The sequence below is a fragment of the Eschscholzia californica genome, unplaced genomic scaffold, assembly GCF_041429995.1.
Source record: "Eschscholzia californica isolate CP2 unplaced genomic scaffold, dmEscCali1.0.p SCAF_5, whole genome shotgun sequence".
NCBI lineage: Eukaryota > Viridiplantae > Streptophyta > Magnoliopsida > Ranunculales > Papaveraceae > Eschscholzia > Eschscholzia californica.
In genome coordinates this window covers 36,478,070-36,497,975 of record NW_028238472.1, presented here as the reverse complement: position 1 = coordinate 36,497,975, position 19,906 = coordinate 36,478,070, and the positions used below count along the sequence as shown (strand labels likewise).

General features: G+C 35.8%; 1 protein-coding gene across 2 annotated transcripts; it reads right to left on the bottom strand.

Annotated features, from left to right (window-relative positions):
• Positions 1–988: 988 nt before the first annotated feature.
• LOC147538906 (ABC transporter B family member 21-like) lies at positions 989–19,246 on the bottom strand. 2 transcript variants are annotated; one of them, XM_086643580.1, is made up of 14 exons: positions 18,096–19,154; positions 16,927–17,020; positions 13,009–13,303; positions 11,426–11,480; positions 11,136–11,311; positions 10,542–10,763; positions 10,218–10,456; positions 9,318–9,846; positions 8,950–9,223; positions 8,024–8,868; positions 7,670–7,936; positions 6,895–7,161; positions 6,219–6,515; positions 989–1,488 (listed from the first exon to the last, which is right to left on the bottom strand). In XM_086643580.1, the coding sequence occupies exons 3-14, from the start codon at positions 13,273–13,275 to the stop codon at positions 1,132–1,134; spliced, it is 3,795 nt and encodes a 1,264-aa protein (XP_086499706.1). In that variant the 5' UTR covers positions 13,276–13,303; positions 16,927–17,020; positions 18,096–19,154; the 3' UTR covers positions 989–1,131. The 2 variants fall into 2 exon arrangements, with proteins under 2 accessions (XP_086499706.1, XP_086499705.1); XM_086643579.1 differs by lacking the exon at positions 16,927–17,020 and having other exon boundaries at positions 19,044–19,246.
• Positions 19,247–19,906: the final 660 nt, after the last annotated feature.

Sequence of the window (19,906 nt, the reverse complement as noted above, 5' to 3'; positions counted from 1 at the left end):
CCTATCGACAAGATAGAGTTCAATGAGACATTTTACCGAACACCTGAAGTACATAAGAACCAACTAACTCTCCATGGACTCTATTTTACATTTTAGTGTCTCTATAAGGAAACAATTTCGACCTAAAGATAAGATTGTTCGAAAATAACCATAAAACATATGGTCTTACTTCTACTTACACAACTTTCTCAAACTGTTGTTAAATGAGATTCTTGGTGGTTAAATAGAAACCTCTTCCGTTATTTAAACAAAAAAAAAATTTAACCTCCTCGATAACTAAAACAAAAATGAACTAGCTTGTTAATTTACTAGGTCTATCGGGTCATGCAATCGGTTCCGTGGATCCAATGGTTTTGGTTGGCCCTTGATCGGTAATAGAGAACCATAACAAAGATTGTAGTCAGGGGCGGAACTATATGGAGACCAGGCTGGGCAACTGCGCGGCCTGGTCTCCACATATACGAATTAAGCTACAACAATTAGCAAAACTTTGCTTAAGCTCTTGTGGTGCAGCTTTTACCATTCCAACCCGAAGACCCAAGTTCAAGTCCTTGTGTCGGTCTGCTTTAGTTTTCTTTTTAATTGTCTGGTTTTTTACTTGGGTATACTCTTAACTAAGTAATTTTTCTACTCAAGTGTCATGAAATAATTATAACACAAAGACCTTAGCTTAGTGATTAATAAAATTATATGACTTTTTTGTTCTTTAAGATGTAGAATAATTGATAAGATCTATTGATATTTTGGTATTCAATTGAGTTATCTAATAGGTCAAAAGATTACTTCTATTGTTTTTTTTAGGTTATCAAGATAAACGTAAAAATCACGATATAAAAGAGTGTTCTTAAAAAAATTGTCTTATGTTGTATTCTGTAAGGCCATACGTATTATACGTAGAAGTTTACTTTAGAGAGATTTTAAACTTGCTCTGTCTAGTATGAAATCCTGGTTCCGCCTCTGATTGTAGTTTTCTTTCCAAAGACTATAATTAAGTAGAAGAATCTCTTGTTATTTAAAAGGAAGAAATAAACTTTAAATATAGAAGAAGTAACGAGGCATTCCCGAATTGATTTTTCTAAAGATAGACAAAACAAAATCTAAAAAAATTAAGATTTCAATACATGCAAGACTTCAATTTGTGGAAACATCCATTTGAATTGCCACAAGAGACGCATATACTCCATCCTTAATACTCATCAGTGTATCATGATTTCCTTTTTCCACAATGATCCCGTTTTTAACCACAGCTATTAAATCAACATTTCTAATTGTTGTTAAACGATGAGCAACTACAATGGTGGTCCGATTCACCATGGCCTGATCCAATGCATGTTGAACCATTTGTTCTGATTCTGCATCTAACGCACTTGTTGCCTCATCTAAAAGTAATATTTTCGGTGATTTCAAAATTACACGTGCAATTGCCACTCGTTGTTTTTGTCCACCTGATAATTGGATTCCGCATTCGCCAACGGCTGTGTTGTAACCCTTCATTTTTCACCAAGTTAATAACATTAAATAAGTAAATCGAGATTCGCTTGATGATTAAACTATACTATTCTGTAGTGTCTAAAAATGAAAAAAGAATAAGGGTTTAAATCAACTAACACAAATAAGAATTTTGATCAATGGAAGTTTGCCAAAATAAATATATGCACAATGTATACTTCATCAACTCAAGGAATTTCTTCATGGGCGTAACGATTTAGTTTAATTGTTGTAATCAATATCCACCAAATTTAGGACGTCGGTTTGTAGTAAAGGGCTAGAAAGAGGAATATGAATTTTGGAATCTTATGATATTATAAATAAAATTCAAGGTACTTCAGTAAAAAAAAACACATATTTACATAAGAGGGGTATGATTCTTCTTCACACAAGTGCTACGCATGTCTCCCTCTTTGATGCACCACGTTTATATTATCCAACATACCAAGACTTGATCTAGTCTTATGAGAGGTTGTTATCAATTTAAGATAGTGAATCCTAAAGTCGGTTTTAGGGAGATGGTTAGAAGGTGGCCGAGTGTAAGAGTTTTAGTTACCTACAGATATTAACATCCTAGAGAAATCTCTGTAATCTTGTTCTTCTTTCATAAGGAAAATCATCATATCATTGTTCTACGTGGAGTAGGTGTCACCAACCGAAGCACATAAATCTCCTATCTTTGTAATCTTTTACTTCCATTATTATTTTTCTTCATTTGATAGTTCTTAGTAATAAGAAGTTGTTATCAGAACCTGGTTATAAGGTTCTGGAATGACGAAATACGACATGGAGAAGTTTGATGAAAGTAATGATTTCGACTTCTGGAAATTAAGATGCGAGTTGTGTTAGTTCAACAAGGTTGTTGAAAATGTTGAATGGAAAGTAGGAACTTCTAGGGTCATTAACATAAGAGGAAAAGGAAAATCTGATGGAAAGAGTTCGTGAACAAACTTTATCGTATTTGAGTAATGAGGTTTTGCGAGAAATGGCGACTGAAATGATACCTGATGGACTATGTAGTAAGTTGGAGGCAAGGTGCATGGGGCAGTCCCTCACTAACCGTTTGTATTTAACAAAGCAATTATTTAGTTTAAAAATGCAACTAAGGGTTCCTTAAAAGATCATATCAATGAAATTAACCGAAAATCCTTAGAATTTGAAAAATATTGATGTCAAATGTGAAGATGGAGATAAAAAAGTATCATTGTTTACGTCTCTACCACCATCATATGAAAGTTCTAATGTTAAAGCAGCATTGCACTCCAAGGAGTTGAGACGTAGATCAACGGAAGGTAGCACATGGGGTGATAGGTTGGTTGTAAGTGGAAAATTAGAACAACTAGGTGATGCAAAAGGCCGGTCCAGGTATAGATGAAACCTAGAAAGTACAAGTGTTATAAGTGTAAGAAAGAGGTCAGTCGAAGAGGGATTGTCTAGAGCTCGAAATCAGGGGCAAAAACAAGGAAAAAACTGTAATTAAATAATATGATGGTGATGATGCTACTGTTCTTTAAACCATTAAAGATTACGAAGGATTTGTCACTTATTAATGGACTTAAGGTTCTCATGGGAAATGATGCTCCTTGTGAGGTGGTGGAAATAAGTGCAATTCAAATTAAGATGTATGAGGGTAACGTGAGGATTATAATAAATGCCAAACATGTTCTAGAATAGAAGAAAAATTTAATATCTTTGGATACACTGTATGATATGGTTACCAGATCACCGGCGAAAATGGTGCATTCTTCGAATTTCAAAGGGCATGATGTCGATTTGTCTTTATGTGATACATGATAATACAGATACTGGATCCGTTGTAGTATCATCATCAGAGGAGTAACTGAAAACTACCAAACTATGACATCTGCGGTGAGGGCATATGAGCGGGATAGGGTTAGATAAATTGAGGAAGAAATGATTGCTCTCTGGATAAAAAGTTGGGGAAAGTAAAATTTTGTGAGCGTTGTGTTTGGAAACAATGTCTAGCCAAATTCAGTACGACTATTCATAATAGTAAAGGTACATTGGATCACATTTGTTCGGATCTTTGGGTCCCTCTGAAGTGAGCTCACATGGTGGAGGTAGAGACATGTTAACTTGAATGATGATTTAAAGAGCAAAGATGAGACGTTTCCCAAGTTCAAGCAGTGGAAGAGTTTGATTGAGAAATAGACTGGGAAATAAATCAAACGTTTAGCTATGACATGGAATTTTGGTGGGATGACTTCAATAAGTTCTTGCAGAACGAAGGGATAGTCGCACATCATACAGTAAAGAAAAACACCACAGTAAAATGGTTTTGCAGAACATACGAACATAAACATTATTGGAGAAACTCGTTGTATGCTTTCAAAAATGCAGGGTGGCCTAGACGTCTTTGGGTTGAAACGTTTAACACGACATTTTACTTGTTTATTTCTACGTGTACATCTATCGAGTGGAAAACTCTAAATGAGGTATGGTCTGGCTTTTCTGCAAAGTATGAGAACTTGAAAAAATTTGTACCAGCTTTTGCACATGTGAATGAAGGTAAACTAGAAACATAAGTTAATAAATCCATATTTCTTGGATATTGGCCTAGAGTGAAGGGATGCCGATTATGGAACATTCAGAAGGAAAATAAAAAAAGTTTCTTGTTAGTAGATATGTTACTTTGGATGTGTTATCTATGGTTATTACAAAGAAGAAAAAAATGAAAATAGACACTAAACTTGGTGTTGGTAACTAGGTGTAGCAAGAAGATCATGCAAAGCAGGTGGAATTTGAGATCGACAGTATAAAAAAGGTCAATTCTTGGTCATATTAGAAGGCTGAGGAAAATGTAGAAGAAGAGGTTGATTATAATTTTGCAAGAGTTAAGGGAAGGAGTCAGATAAGGCCACCTCAATGGTATGGACATGGTGATATGGTTTCATTTGCACTTAGTGTGAGGGAAGCACTGATGGGGGTGAACCATGCGCCTATGAAGAAAATATGAAGAGTAATAAGTCAAGGCAAAGGTCTTTTGCCGTGAGATTAATATCTCTACATAAGAACTTGGCTTGGGAACTAGTTGCGAAGACTAACTGACATAAGATTGTTTAAAGCAAAAGAGTTTCCAAGAATAAGGGGAAAATCCTTGGAGCTGAAGATGAACGATTCAAAGCACGTATGGTGTCAAGGAGTTTTACACAGAGAGAAGGAATTGACTTTAATGAGGTATTTTCTTGGATTATTTAACAATATTCTATTAGACTGTTACTTGATATGGTTGCTTTAAATGATTTAGAACTGTAACAATTAACTGGTATTAAACTGCTTTCTTACATGGTGAGGTGGGAGAAAAAAATATATATGCATCAATGGAAGGGCTTCAAATTAAAGGAAAGAAAGATCATATTTACTTGTTGAAGAAATCCTTATATGGGTTGAAACAGTTTCCTAGATAGTGGTATAAATGTTTGGGATACTTAGTGTTAAGGTCAAAGAAAAGTACTGCCATTAGCATTTCGAGTCAAAGAAACTAGATGTTGGTTTAGTTTGGTTTGGTTTGGTTTGTGATAGCAGATACATAGATAAAAGAAACATATCATTGACATACTATACATCCACCTTTTGTGGAAGTGTCATGAGTTGGAGAACAATACAACAGTCCGTAGTTGCATTGCTTATAATTAAGGCAAAATACATGGCAGCAATAGAGGCAGTGCAGAAGGCAAAATGGTCAAAGGGTTTGGTTATTTATTAAGATTTAAAGCAAGAGGTGACAAATGTGTACTGTGATAGCCAAAGTGTAATTCCTCTGACCAAAAATTAAGTGTATCACGAGAGGACTAAACACATTGATGCCACATATCATTTTATCAAGGATGTGATGGAAGAAGAAGAAAATTGCCACAAAAGAAAATCCAGCTGATATGTTAACCAAGACAGTTACACTTTCAAATTTAAGCATTGTTTTAACTTGATTGGAATCTACAGATGATGAAGCTCTGGGCAAGTGCGATGATGACGAGAGGAGTTAATTTTGGGTGAAGAGTTGTGGAATATTCAAGTCAAGGTGGAGAATTGTAAAAAGTGGCTTCAATATGCCGGTTAGCGACTCGAAAAATCGTTTGAAGGCAATGGTTTTCCCTGTAAACCATCTTGGCCCTACCAGTTTACTTATGTTTGCCCTAAATTTGTATGGGGTTCTTATCAATGTAAATAGTGAATCCTAAAGTCGCTTTTAGGAGAGGTTTAAGCGGCAGCTGAGTGCTAGGGTTTTAGTTAGCTAAAAATACCAAAACCCTTGAGAAATCTTGTAATCTTGTTCTTCATGGTGAAAATTATCGCGTTCTTGTTCGCCGTAGGTAGGTCTCACCAACCGAGCTACTTAAATCTCGTGTTTGTGTGATTGTTTACTTTCACTATTGTTTTTCTAGGTTCGTTTGTTCTTAGTCATAGCAGTTTTCCTAATAGTTCGCCAAATATTCATGAAGCTAAATAGGTACTACCTCCTTGATGTTTGAAAGTCGTTAGTGTTCTAGGTGTTGTTTGTTTATTTTCTTTTACTCATTCTTTAAATCCGACACGTCTTAAACAAATGAATCTAGAATTAGTCTGAGTCAGACATGATAAGGTAGACAAAAATCAAACATTTTGAAATCTGAGTAGCTTGAATTCAAACCCCGACACAGATTTCAAATGTAACTTAGAAAAGAAAACACACACTAAGATTTTAGTAAAACATCAGCGTTATAAGTTCTAACCTGTTGTAAGCCACTTACGAACGTATGGGCATTTGCTTGCTCAGATGCTGCTATGATATCCATCTCTGTCGCCTCACCAGCTTCCTTTCCATAAGCAATGTTGGCTCGAATAGTGTCATTGAATAATATAGGTTCTTGGCTTACCAGACCCATTTGCTGCCTCAGCCATCTCAATTGAAATTTTTGGATTTCTATACCATCTAAAGTAATTTGGCCCGAATCATGATCATAAAATCGCTGCAATAACGATATAACAGTTGATTTACCGCTCCCACTCTCTCCAACTAGAGCTATTGTCTGATACATGAAGATGTTACAATTTAGAACATGGTACAATTATTGAAAAACAATCAGAAAACTTTTATAACGTCCGTCAGATGAATCAGAAAGATTGTTATAACATACTTTAAAATAAAACAGTTTATTAATAATCTACCCGGTAAGCAAGTGGTAGAGTATCAGGTAACATTGGTCGTATTAGTTAGAAGTTGTAAGAATTATTAAATAAAAACTCGGTTCTTTTGAAGGTTTGACTGAATCCTGATGGTTAAGACATGAACGCCTCATAAAGAGAACAGTCTAGATTCAGTCAAACTTCGAAAGGAATCTTGCCACATCATTTCGGCAAAATTTTTGTCAAATTCTTTTGTGAACCTAGCATCTCCGATGAAAATACCTTGCCAAAATTAATGGATAAGCAGAAGTCATGAAATATCTGAACATCAGGCCTTATTGGGTACTTAAAACTGACATGTCGAAACTCAATTTCACCCGTAACATCTTTTAGTGTAAGTCCTGACTTATCCTCATTAGAGTCTTCTTTTACTTTTTGATCAAGAATCTTGAATATAGACACAACTGAAGCCTTAGCTGGACCATAATCTGGTCCCAATGAGATTGAATGAGAAACTCCCATTGCAGTTACAGTCAAAACAAGAAAAACCTGCAGAATAACAAAAATGTGATGTATATGACGAAGAACAAACTACCAAAAAAAGCAGTAAAGTAAACAATCACAGGGAACACAAAAGATTTACGTGGTTCGGTTTGTTAGACCTACTCCACGGGGAACAAAGGCTTTATGACTTCCACTATGAACGAAAAACAAGTTACAAAGATATCTCTATGGTTTCAGTTTATAGACCCTCTCTGTCTAATCACGATAATACATGGATATCCACTAGAGTAGGCATAAGCAAAATGGGTCGGACCCAAAATTTCGTGTCGGTTCCCCTGAAAGCAGTTTTGCGAATTCCAAACTGGTTGCATATCAACATATTTCGTTCGGGATGCCTGAAATATTTATATGTCCACCTTCAAGAAATTTAAAGTGTTACGCACTTTTACGATTGTATTACCGTCTATTATATGGAGGAACACCTCATCATCCATCTCCTATGCTCAAAGAAATATTATCAGGAATAAATTAAAAGAGCTGTAGAAAGACTTACACGAAAAAACATTGGAATTGTTAACTTGCCATCATGAATTAGTCTTGCTCCAGCATAAAAAATAGTTGCATAGACCGAAAACACAATGAAAAACGAGGCACCAAAACTGATTCCCCTAATCAGACCTTGCTTTATACCTATATTTGTTTGGGCTCTGCACTTGTTTTCGTATAGTTTCATCACCTTTCGTTCAGCACTAAACGAAACAACTGTTCTTATATTCCCAATAGCATTACTAACAACTCTACTCGCTTCTCCATACATCATCTGCAATCATGAAATAATAGATGATTAAGTACAAAAAAATTGAAATTTATTTTTGAGTTTTCTTTTGATTGTATATATAAATCAAACCTTAGCATCTGCACCGAATCCCGTCAAGAACTTCATTTCAGCCCATGCATTTACTCCTAGCAATGGTAGCAAAAAAAGGGTAATGAGAGCAAGCTGCCAATTTGCTTCGAAAGCAATGCCTATACCAACAATAAGTGTTGTCACATTCTGTACAAGTAGCGAAAGTGCATCCCCAATTAGACCAGGAACAATTGCTGCATCTGTAGAAAGTCTCGCACTAATAACACCGCTTGAGTGTTCAGGTTCATCAAACCAACCAATCTCCATATGCACTACCTTCTCGAAACACCTTGCACGGATTCGTTTTATTAACTTACATCCGGCTATAGAAAAAAATAATGTTTTCGCTGAGATTGCTATAAACGATATAACGCTAAGGGTAACAAACATTAGCGCCCAAAACCTTGAGTCGTTCTGAAGTAGACTTGGAGGTTCGTAGAATATTTTAAAGACACTAGAAAACATAACTGCAAAAGCTGGGAATAAGGTTCCATTAATTGCTGCAAATATAGTACCAAAAAGCAAAATGGGGAGCTCCGGCTTGTTGAGATAGGCAAGACGAAGAAAAGGAATTTCATGGTTTTGTTTAGGTTGAACAAGATCTCTGTCCTGTGGATCTACTTTTTCTGGCCCAAGTCTTGTAGGGAAATCAAATTTCGTCGTGGAAGAGGGGATGTCATGCGTTGGTTGTCCGTGACTTACGGATCGTTGAAGACCGAAGTGTCTGTCCTGTTCAACCTTACTTTCTTGCTTCACGTTGTCATTGCTTGATTTTATATTTTCTTGCAAGTGTATAAGCTGGCTATACTCTCCATCAGGATCTTCAAGGAGCTCCAAATGTGAACCTGAAAAGTAAGTCATTGGAAAAAGGGACAACTAATTAACTGGGCGACAGTGAACAAGTATCAATTTGTCAAATCTCATACCTTTTTCAACCACCTTTCCTTGATGAACAACAACGATCATATCTGCTTTTCTAATTGTGCTCAAGCGATGGGCGACAATGAGAGTCGTTCTATTAACCATTACCCCATCCAGTGCTTCTTGAACTAATTTTTCAGACTCCGAATCAAGTGCACTTGTAGCTTCATCTAGGAGAAGAATTCTAGGATCTTTCAGGATTGCTCTAGCTATGGCAATTCTTTGTTTCTGTCCCCCGGAAAGCTGGGTCCCACGCTCCCCGACCAATGTGTCTAACCCCTTGATGCATTTGAAAAAGAGTCACAATTCTAAGCATAAATAACCATGTCTAGAATTCAGTTCAAACATATTTGAAACTAGCAAAGATAAGTACCAGAGGCAGTTCATCGATGAATTTTGCTGCATTCGCTAGCTCAGTTGCAACCCTAATTTCCTCAAGAGTTGCATCATCCTTTCCGTATCCAATATTATCTTTAATGCTTGAGTCAAATAAAACAGGTTCTTGGCTTACAAGCCCAATTCTCTTTCTTATCCACAATAACTGGAACTCCTTCAGATTTATACCATCAATTAGAATTTCACCGGCTTGTGGATCGTAAAATCTTTCTATCAGACTAATTACAGTTGACTTTCCGCTTCCACTTTGACCAACTAAAGCTAAAGTCATACCACTAAGCATCCTTAGAGAGAACCCATTAAGTATTTTCTCATCTGATCTAGTAGGATAACTGAAGTAAACATCTTTTAACTCGACATCTCCTCTAATATCATCAAACGTTTTCCCACTAGATGTGTCATATGAATCAATATGTGGCTTCCTATTTATTGTCTCAAAAATCTTCAAGGTTGCGGCTTTTCCAGCAGCAAATGCACCCAAGCATGAAAATGCTTGTCCGAGAGCCCTGAGCAATTAACATTCGAAAAACTTAAATAACTTTCCGTTACTTCATTCAAAACTAGAGTGCTTATATTAACTTCAACAAAAAAGGGATTCACTAAATGACACATAATGTGCAAAACTATGGTCACAATGGAACTTCCAGATGCTATTTGTCATAGTTCTACATTGCTAGAAGAGTTTCCGAAGTCTGTGCTATAAATGCAAGCTCATTCTTGGTATGTTTTGAAACGTTTAGTTGGGCTTTCTGAGAACTCAAGCCAATTTGCCCAGGACAAAAACCTGTTCCCGTAAGACTTGTGTCTTAAATGCCAATATCAACAGAACATAAAAGCGACGTTGAGTTGTCACATAGAAGCAAGGTAAACTACTTACATGGCACCCATCAACAAGGCAATAATAACATTAATAACATCACCAGCATTATAGCCTTTATCAATAATCATTCTTGCACCAAACCATGTGCCCAAGGCGTAAGTAAGATAAGTCATCGATAATGGGAAAGAATGGCCGAATGCACAAACTAAGCCTTCTTGAATACCAGACTTATAAGCACTTGTTAAGTACTTATCATATTTATCAATAGCTTGTTTTTCTCCTGTAAATGATGCAACCTATATGAGAATGTTGTTAGTTCTAAAATGATGTAAAAAAAAAACAAACAAGAACACATTTTCCAAGCAAGGGATTAGCACATACCGTTCTTATTAGGCTAATCGTTTGTTCTGCAACGTTTCCTGCTTGGGAATAAGCTGCTTGTCTACGAGATGATATCTTTCCTAAAATAATGAGGAAAACCGCGGCCGAAATTGCAATGGGAGGAATAGAAGTTAACATGACAAGCGACAGAAGCCACCCTTTGGTGAACGCAACTATAAAACCTCCTAGAAATGTAGTAGTGAATTGAATAAACTTGCCAACCTACACACAAGATCAATATTATTCTGGTAGTCAATCATTAAGCTTGAAAAGTATAATCATTGTTCAACATTGCTTGGGCCTATAATCTACATAGACCTTTCCTTGTCTAGGGGACCCTAGGCGAGTCTCTTAGTTCGCATCAAAACTAATGTTTCAAACAACATCTTTAGCTTTGAATCGAAGCTTAAATATCTTCCGGCACAGGTGGTCACTAGAACTTATGTGTTTTTTTTTTGGTGAAAATTAGATAAGTGTTGGACAATCCTTTCCTTTCAAGCCAGTTTATAGAGAGCTAGGCCAGGTTTCTCTAACAACAAGTACATCTAGAGTAAATATTTTATGGTTTTTCATTTCGTAGTATAAAGTGCATACCTTATCGCTTATGGCATCTTGGATAAGAGATATGTCTCTTGATATCCTCTCAATAACTTCCCCTGTTTTCGTTTCTTGATCAAAGAAAGCAATATCTTGCCTTAATATAGCTTCTAAGTACAGACTTCTTATTCGGGCAGCCTGTCTCTCCCCCGTAACCGTCCAGCAAGCCACCTCTAATAGAATCAAATAACGATTTTCTTAGCATATATAAAGAATTACAACATTTTTGTGCACATTGAGGATGCCTATTGAATTGTTTAATATTATAGAGAACTATATCCACTTACCGAAGAATGACGCCAAACCAGCCCCGACACCCAAAGAAACAAATTCCAACGCTACCTGGAGATCTCGAGAAGATTAATTCGCCAAAACGAACTTAAAGTTGGGACTTCACTTGGTATTAGTGGGTTGTATTTTGTACATACAATGACGAACAGGGATGCAAATTTAAATGTTTGTTAGCCGATGTCTTATATAATGGAGTGAGTTGGGATTTTAAACTGAGGCATAATTTGAATGAAAAAAGAAAGTTGATGATATTTGTGCGTTATTTGTCATGCTAGAGAAAGTGTCTTGAATATGGATCGATATCCAACCCAGTTTGCGACCTGCGAGCACGACTCATCTTCTGGGCTGAGATTTGCGAAGAGAGAAATACGAGCTGAGATTTGCGACCAAAGATTTGGGCATAATATCTTGATTAGTTGATCGTTGGACCTGAGATTTCTGCCAAAACAACTTAGAGGGAATTTTCCCGCAAATTTTCAAATTGGGGACGGGTATTTGTTCGGTTCTCGGGTTTAGAAAAATCTGACCCTAATAACACATTTTTGTACGGGTTGTTTCAAATTAACTGGGTATTAAACTGTCCAGATATATAGGTTTTTGGAGCCAGATACCTAATAAACTATCCCAAATGTGCATTTATTGGGGACACATGCAAAAATCATGTGTCCCTAATAAACATATTTTTTTGTAGTGAAACATCAAGTGAAACCATTCTTCAAACCATTACAAATAGTTTTGAAACGGTTGCAATCAGTTCGCAAATCATTACAATCCTGCAACAAATAAAGTGTAAATAGTTTGCAATTCATTGCACCCTTGCTGCAAACACTTTGTAAACAACTACAAATGTTTCACAAACACCTACAAACTCTTTGCAAATACCTGCAAACTCTACACAAAAGAATTGCAAATATTACGCAACCCACTGGAAACTATCGCAAACTGTTTGCATAAAAACTCTAGAAAAATTTGCAAACCATTGCAAATACTATGCATATTACTGCAAAGAGTTCGCAAACTATTCCAAACTGTTTCGAAAGAATTCAAGAAAAAATTAATGGCTGAATTAAACTCAAGAGATAAAAAAAGGTAATCACGAAATTATTTGACTATCATAATTAGAGTAGTTAAATCAAACCAATAAACATAAGTGGAGTAGAGATTCAAAACATTAACTTAACATGCATGGATGTTCAATAAAGAAAAAAACCTAGCATGCATGGAAGTAGGCTATTATAAACAAAAGAAAGGAAAATTACTAACAAAGGGTTTCGTATTCAATTAAGCTACTATACTTTAGTTCTCTAACGTACTTATAATTAGTGATATAATTAGACCAAAATTAAAAACTAGGGAACATCTTAGAGAATAGGCCCCTTTGTAGGTGGAGCCAAGTTGCGGAAAATTCTGCCTAAGTGCCTATTATGGTATGTGTGATAGCATAAGCGGCAGCCAACTAGCCAAGACATAAAACCAATAGAGTGTTATTGGAAATTTCCTCGAAACAAAACAAACTAAGCCCTGGTTAAATAGATTAAACAATATAATTAAAATCATAAAATAAAGAATACTTGATTACCTTAGACACCTTATTAAGCATATCTTTGGTGTCTTTAGCATCTGCAAAAGAATTAACAAGACTTCCACCAATTATGGTCATAAGGGGAATTGCCATTCCACTTGCTATGGCTGTAGTCGTACCCAACACCATCAAAAGTATATCTGTAGTGTCTGCAAAGGAAAATATCTTGGGAAATGGAAATATATATTTAGTTTCTTCTTCTTGTTCTCCTCTGCTTTTTTCTCGATTATGTTGGTCATCTCCATCTCTCGATATCTTATCCATATTTACGATGCACACTTAGCTCAATTTTCTACAATCATAGTGAGAAACAAATTTGAAACCAGTTATTGCAACAGACACTTGTATACTGTTAAAAAATTTAATCTTTCTAAACATAGGCGGATTTGCGTGTTTTAGGATTACTTCTAATGGAAAAGTAGAATCTCAATATTTATAAGTTTTCGTTTTAAATTACAGGAAATTGAGCCGAAGAACCCCAAGTTTATAAAATTTTAAGTGGAGAAGTCAAGTTATATATTTATTTTTGAAAAAAAAACCTAAAATTTATATTTTTTTTGGTTAAAAACCCAAATATTTGTATTTTGTTTGGTTAAAAACTTAATAATTTTTGCAAAGTGATGCATGGTGTTGCAAAGCTGTTGCAAGGTGTTGCAAAGTGTTGCAAGCTGTCGCAGAGTGTTGCAAAGTTGTCGCAAGGTGTTACAAAGCTGTTGCAAAGTGTTGCAAATTTGTTGTAAATTTAAAAAGTACTTAGAGAGTTGAAGACTAAAAAACATTAACTAATCATTTTTCACCAAAAAAAAAATTTACAGAGAATTTTGACCAAGTTTCCTATTTACATGAAATCCCAACTTTTGTTTCTCCATAAAGAGATATACACATGATAACTCAACCAAAATTAACTTCACAAATTTTAGATTATTTATTACCTTTATCTTTTTTTGTTAGATGTTAAACAAATCTTATCTTTCACCTAAAAAAATAAGTACTCCCTCCGTCTCAAAATGAAAGTCCATTATTCCTTTTTGGTTGTTTCAAAATGAAAGTCCCATACCATGTATAGCCTATAATATTCAATATATTGGCAAATATACCCCTCCTTAATTCTATCAATATCAAGTGCATTTATTAGGAAAGATAATACATGCACTACTTTTGTTAAATAAAATTCACTAGATTGAATTACAATAAATGCTAGCATTCTTATTTAATAAGGACAATATGGGAACACACAAAACGAAAATAAATCAGGTGAGTTTCGATAATGGACTTTCATTTTGAGACGGAGGGAGTAAGATTTAAGAAGCAATCTTTGAGAAATATGCATGCGAGATACATATACAAAGAAAGTCTAATGTAATCTACAAATATGAGTGAGTTGTGTCCTAGTGTTTTATTCATTCAGTTACATATGACCAGTAAAACCTATTATGGTGATCATTGAAAGATTTATGGTTAATTCTGTTCTAGCCCCCAATTTGTGACCAAATCACCGTTTTGGTACCCGTAAGTGTCTGGCAGTTCGATTTGACCCCCAAAGACTTAATTTTTGGCAGAAATATCCCTGGAGCCTAAAATAGAATTATTCTCAAAAAAACTTAAAATCATGAAATTCACATCACCTCTTTCTTTCTCCTCCACCTCACCCTATCTGTCCTCCAACACATCTCCACCTCACTTGTTCTTCTCCAGCGAAAGGTCGCCGACCGGAATAAAAAATTTTGGCAGGCCACCATTAACCAATTTTTTTCCTTCCTTTCTCTCTCTTCTTCTTCTTCCTCCCACTCTCTTCTTATTTCTTTCTCTCTCTTTTTCTTCTTTTTTCTTCTCTTCATTTTATCTCTCCTTTCTCTCTCTAAAACCTCCGGCGAAGGTGTTCCCTTCTCTTCGGGTATGTTGAATAGATCTTCAACTCCGGCGAAGGAACCCCTCTGCCGGAGTTTTAGAGAGACAAAAGAGAAATTGTAGGGAGAGAAGAAGAAGAGATACAAAGGAAGAATTTTTTATTTTTTTTAGGTTAAAAGGTGGTCAGCCAGAATTTTTTATTCCGACCGACGACATTTCGCCGAAGAAGAACAGGAAAGGAGGAGATGTGTTGGAGGAGAGATAGGATGAGGTGGAGGAGAAAGAAATAGGTGATGTGGCTTTTATGGTTTTAAGTTTTTTTGAGAAATAATTCCATTTTGGCCCCCAGAGATATTTCTGTCAAAAACTTAGTCTTTGGGGGTCAATCGAACTGCTGGACACTTATGGGGCCAAAACGATGAGTTGGTTACAAATTAGGGGCCAAAACGGAATTAACCCAAAAATTTATTATTGGTTTCTCCGTAGATGTTAGTCGAGATCTATGAGGATCTTCGACTGAACCACGTTAAACTATTGTGTCACTATTTCAATATATTTCTCTGACTATCACCCAATCGTAAAATTTAAAACACAATGTAATTTAAATACTTCTTAAAATAATCTTTTTTTTCGTTACGTTGGTAGAACATTATCTACCTATTATATACAATCTATTATATTAAAACAGGTCGGTCGGTTATCCAGGGGATAAGTCTGGCCGTCCATTTTATTTTAGAGATGTGGTTGGAACCTGATCAAACGGACGATAATTCATGGATAAAACCTTTTAAACACATTTTTGTAATTACATAATTTTTTTTGGGTAATTAAGTAAAAGTACCCCACCTTTAGAATAGAGAGAAAAAAGGGGAGGTTGTGCCCTTAAATCTCTCCACTAATCCTCACGGTTACTCTTCAAGAGAGGTAAATCGGTTTTGAAACTCCCTATATTTATGTCAAAATTTATTCAAAAGATTCTCACACTCAAAAATTGCTCACAAAGAAACAATTTTTTCAAAAAGAACTTTTCACCATTAAAGATTCTCTCACCTCTTTCTTCTATACTTAAATAAAATTCAATAATTTAATTTGGATTGTTTCTGTTGGGTTGAAGAAGATAAGAAATATTCGATCTAATGGCGTTAGCCAAGAGGGATATGCCCGGTTCGTAGAACGCGACGGAAACCTAGTTATTTTATATTTGGAGTCATTTTCCTTGTTCTTAAGTTTTTAAAGTTTATACCTATTATAAATTATGTAAACTTCCAAAAATAATGGCAGTTTTATAAGTTTTTTTTTTTGTATGGTGAGCAGACTTTTTTAAGGGAAGCCAGAAACCCAAGTGCCTCTGAACCCCGGACCTCGAGGAAAGACAATAAAGGCCGCTCTAATTTGGAGAAATAAGAAAATTATCCGGGGTATCAAGACTTCATAAAAAACTAGTCAATTTTAGTTGACCAATATATTTTCTAATTGTTATGGAAAATAAAATTTTGTTCACCATTTCTTCTCCATACCGGTAAAGGTCGTCGGTAAACTGTCATTGTCGGCGACCTTAATCTTTTTCTTCAAATATTTCTCTCTCATCTCTCTTTTCCCCTCACCGTGTCTCTCTCTATCACTCTTTCTCCCTCCCAACACCTCTCTCTCTCACAGCATATATCTTACTCTCTCTGTGTCTCCCTCTCTCTCCATCACTTTTTCTCTCTCTCACTGGGCCTCACTCTCTCTCTAATTAAAACTAATTAAAACCCTAACTGGATTAAATAAGGAAGTGGAACATGTTAAGGTGCTTCTGGTTCCGTGAATTGTTCTACTACAACACAATGTTCTTTCAAGGTTTATTTTTTACACTTCGTCATATTCAACTGAAGATTAAACAAAAAACAAAGTATCTTGAAAAGAGGACAAATTAGGGTTTTTCACTGCTACCCGTGTTACCGTGTATAGTCTGAATTTTTGAGCCATGTAAAAATAGAGAAACTACCGATTTACATGTATGACGAAGAAAAGACCAAAACTAAAATTGGTTAGTGAAAATTGGTACTGTAAATTGATGAAATTTACAGTATTGAAGTACAACCAGTAATGGGGATTGAGGAATTCCGCATTGTTATCGCAACATTTCTATGTGGAAGTGTCGGTGACGAAAAGTTTGTTGCTATAGGAGAGAGAGATAGGCTATGTGAGAAAGAGATAGACATTAACAAACAAGAGGAGGAAGAAAAGAAGAAGATAAAAATGGTGGTGGTGGTGGTGGTCGGACTTGAAGAAGAGGAACCAGAAATATTTTATTTCCACTTGAAATTTGTTTCCCCAAATAATCTTCTAAATTTCACATCTTCCTTTTAAAAAATTGGGTTATTTCCCTATAGCCCCCAACTTTGTGACCGGTTTCCTGCCTAGCCCCCAACTTTGTCAAAAATACCCAGATGGCCCGCTTTTTCAGATTCCGTTATAACACCGTTAACTAGTCATCACCTCTCTCTCATCTAACTCATCGCCTCTCTCTGTCACCTCATCATCTTCATCGGCGAAGGACGCCGGCCGGCGACCTTCAAACATTAAAAAAAAATATTTTGAACTCTCCTCTTTCTCTAAAAATTTTTTTAAAAAAAAAGTTCCTCTCTCTAGATCTGGTGAACCAGATCTGGGGAACCAGATCTAGGTCTGCGGACAGGCCATTAAAGGTCTGTTAGCTGACCTCATGAAGGTCTGCGAACAGATCTAGAGAGAGACATTTTTTTTTTGAAAAAAAATTTAGAGAAAGAGAGAGAGGAGAGTTTAAATATATCTTTTTTTTTAATGTTTGAATGTCGCCGGCCGGAAAATTGGTCGACCGGCGACCTTCGCCGGTGAAGATGATGAGGTGGCAAGAAGATGAGGTGGTAGAGAGAGGCGATGAGTTGGATGAGAGAGAGGTGATGACTAGTTAACGGTGTTATAACGGAATCTGAAAAAGGGGCTCATTTGGGTATTTTTGACAAAGTATGGGGCTAGGCAGGAAACCGGTCACAAAGTTGGGGGCTATTAGGAAAATAACCCAAAAAATTTCACCCTGGATAATATTCATATTTCCCCAAATCAGCAGTCGACAATAAATTAAGAGGATCTTTTAATAGGGTAAAGGAAGTCCAGTTTTATACGTAGGCTAGGTTAAAGGAAGAGAGAGGAAGAACGAAGAAGGAAAAAAAAAGGAAGAAGAAGAGAGATATAAGAATTAAAGGAAGACTCACCCCTAGCCACTATAGCGACCTCACCCCCAACTCTAGCTGAGAAGCACCCTCCATCCGCTTCTGCTTTTCCGTGTGCCCAAAAGTCTGCCTGCGCAGTTTATGAGCCCCTTTCCACAAGTAGGAAATGACAAGAGGTCCTTGATTGAAAATTATTGTGTTTTTTAGTTTGTAGGTTGCCAAAAGAAGCCTTCAGACGGGGACCTTCGTCGGAGAAGATGGTGAAGTGGCGAGAGGGAGAGATGAAGTGGATGAGGAGAGAGGTAATGAAATATAGGAGAGAATAGATGTGGAAATATAAAAATGTTTTTAAGTTTTTTGGGAATTAATTCTATTTCGACCCCTAACAGTATTTCGGAAAAGAGTTTGAAAACTTTTTGGCCCTTGGAGGCCAAAACGAATTGCTGGACGCTTATAACGCTAAAACGGTGAGTTGGACACCAATTGGGCACTAAAACAGAATTAACCCTTAAATATATACTCGGACTAGAAGTAGTACAAGTGCTAAAAAACGATAACTTCACTTGGAAATAACTATTCATGCATTCAACTGAATTGCGCATGTAGAAAAGTAGTAAACAAGTGGATGTCCAAAAATTCTTTGGTGTTAAACCGTTATCATATTGTTTGAGTTTGGCAGAAGTTCATTCTTACATTTACGCCTGAATCAGTCGGACACATAATAAAGAGAATATAACCGTAGCAACTTCCTAAAGGTCATTCATTTATAAAAATAATAATTTCTATCGTAGGGAGATGAATAAGCCTGGTTATGTAATTTTTTTTTGTAAGTTTTTTGAGAAATTCTCTAGAAATCTCACTAAGTACTAATGTACTATGTAAATGGTTTATATCAACCATTATAATTCAAGAATAATAAATGCTCCATCAAACAACTCAGGAAAGGAAAAGAAGAAAAAAACAAAGAAAAGAGGAAAAGAAAATCATTACCTTTTAATGTCCGAGGGGGCAAAACCAAGAAAAAGCAGTGTTGTAGACAAAAGGGCAACAAGAAAAGAGTTTTTCCGAACAAGATAGAAGACGAAGAAGATACTACAGTATAGTGGATTCATAACATGCATTGTGATATATGTAAGTTTAAAAAGAAGGTTATTAGTTCTAATAGACGACTTTTAGCTGGACAAATTCTAATTAAATAATCTCAACCTAGTTTTTTATTTGAACTAATAAAAAGTTTGATTGTTTACCGGGCTGATACCACGATTTATTGGCTCGTTACCATATAAATAATAATAAATGGAATTGTCGTGCATGCATTATAACTGAAATCACGTTATAGGGTTGTTTTCCAAATACGCATATAATAATAAATGGAATCTTATCGCGAACGATATGTTCGTATTTCCTACTTGCACTGAAGAAAAACATAGAAAACCTATTGAACAACTCATCAATGTATTTCTTAGTTTTTAGGCAAAAGATCAAGGTGGTGGATTCTATGGGGAATAAAGAAAATTCTCTGGGGAATAAAGACCTAGTTAATCGGAGATTGACTTCAGGAGCATATTTCTTCTTTAGCCCAAAAACTTATATGATTGTTATTTACCCCATAATCTTCATCTCTTATCAACTTCATACTAAAACTGCAACAAGTAAGATTTCCCAAAAAATTCATAACAAAGTAAATCAACCCACCAACAGTAAATACCAAATTCTAACAAACAGAGACAAATTATAGATTGATACCATTGAAGAAATAAAAAAAATTCACAAACCTCTTTTCCAAGCTTTGAAACCCTGTCAATTAGGGCATCACAGTCCTTCTCCAAAGAAGCTACATCCAATAAACCAGC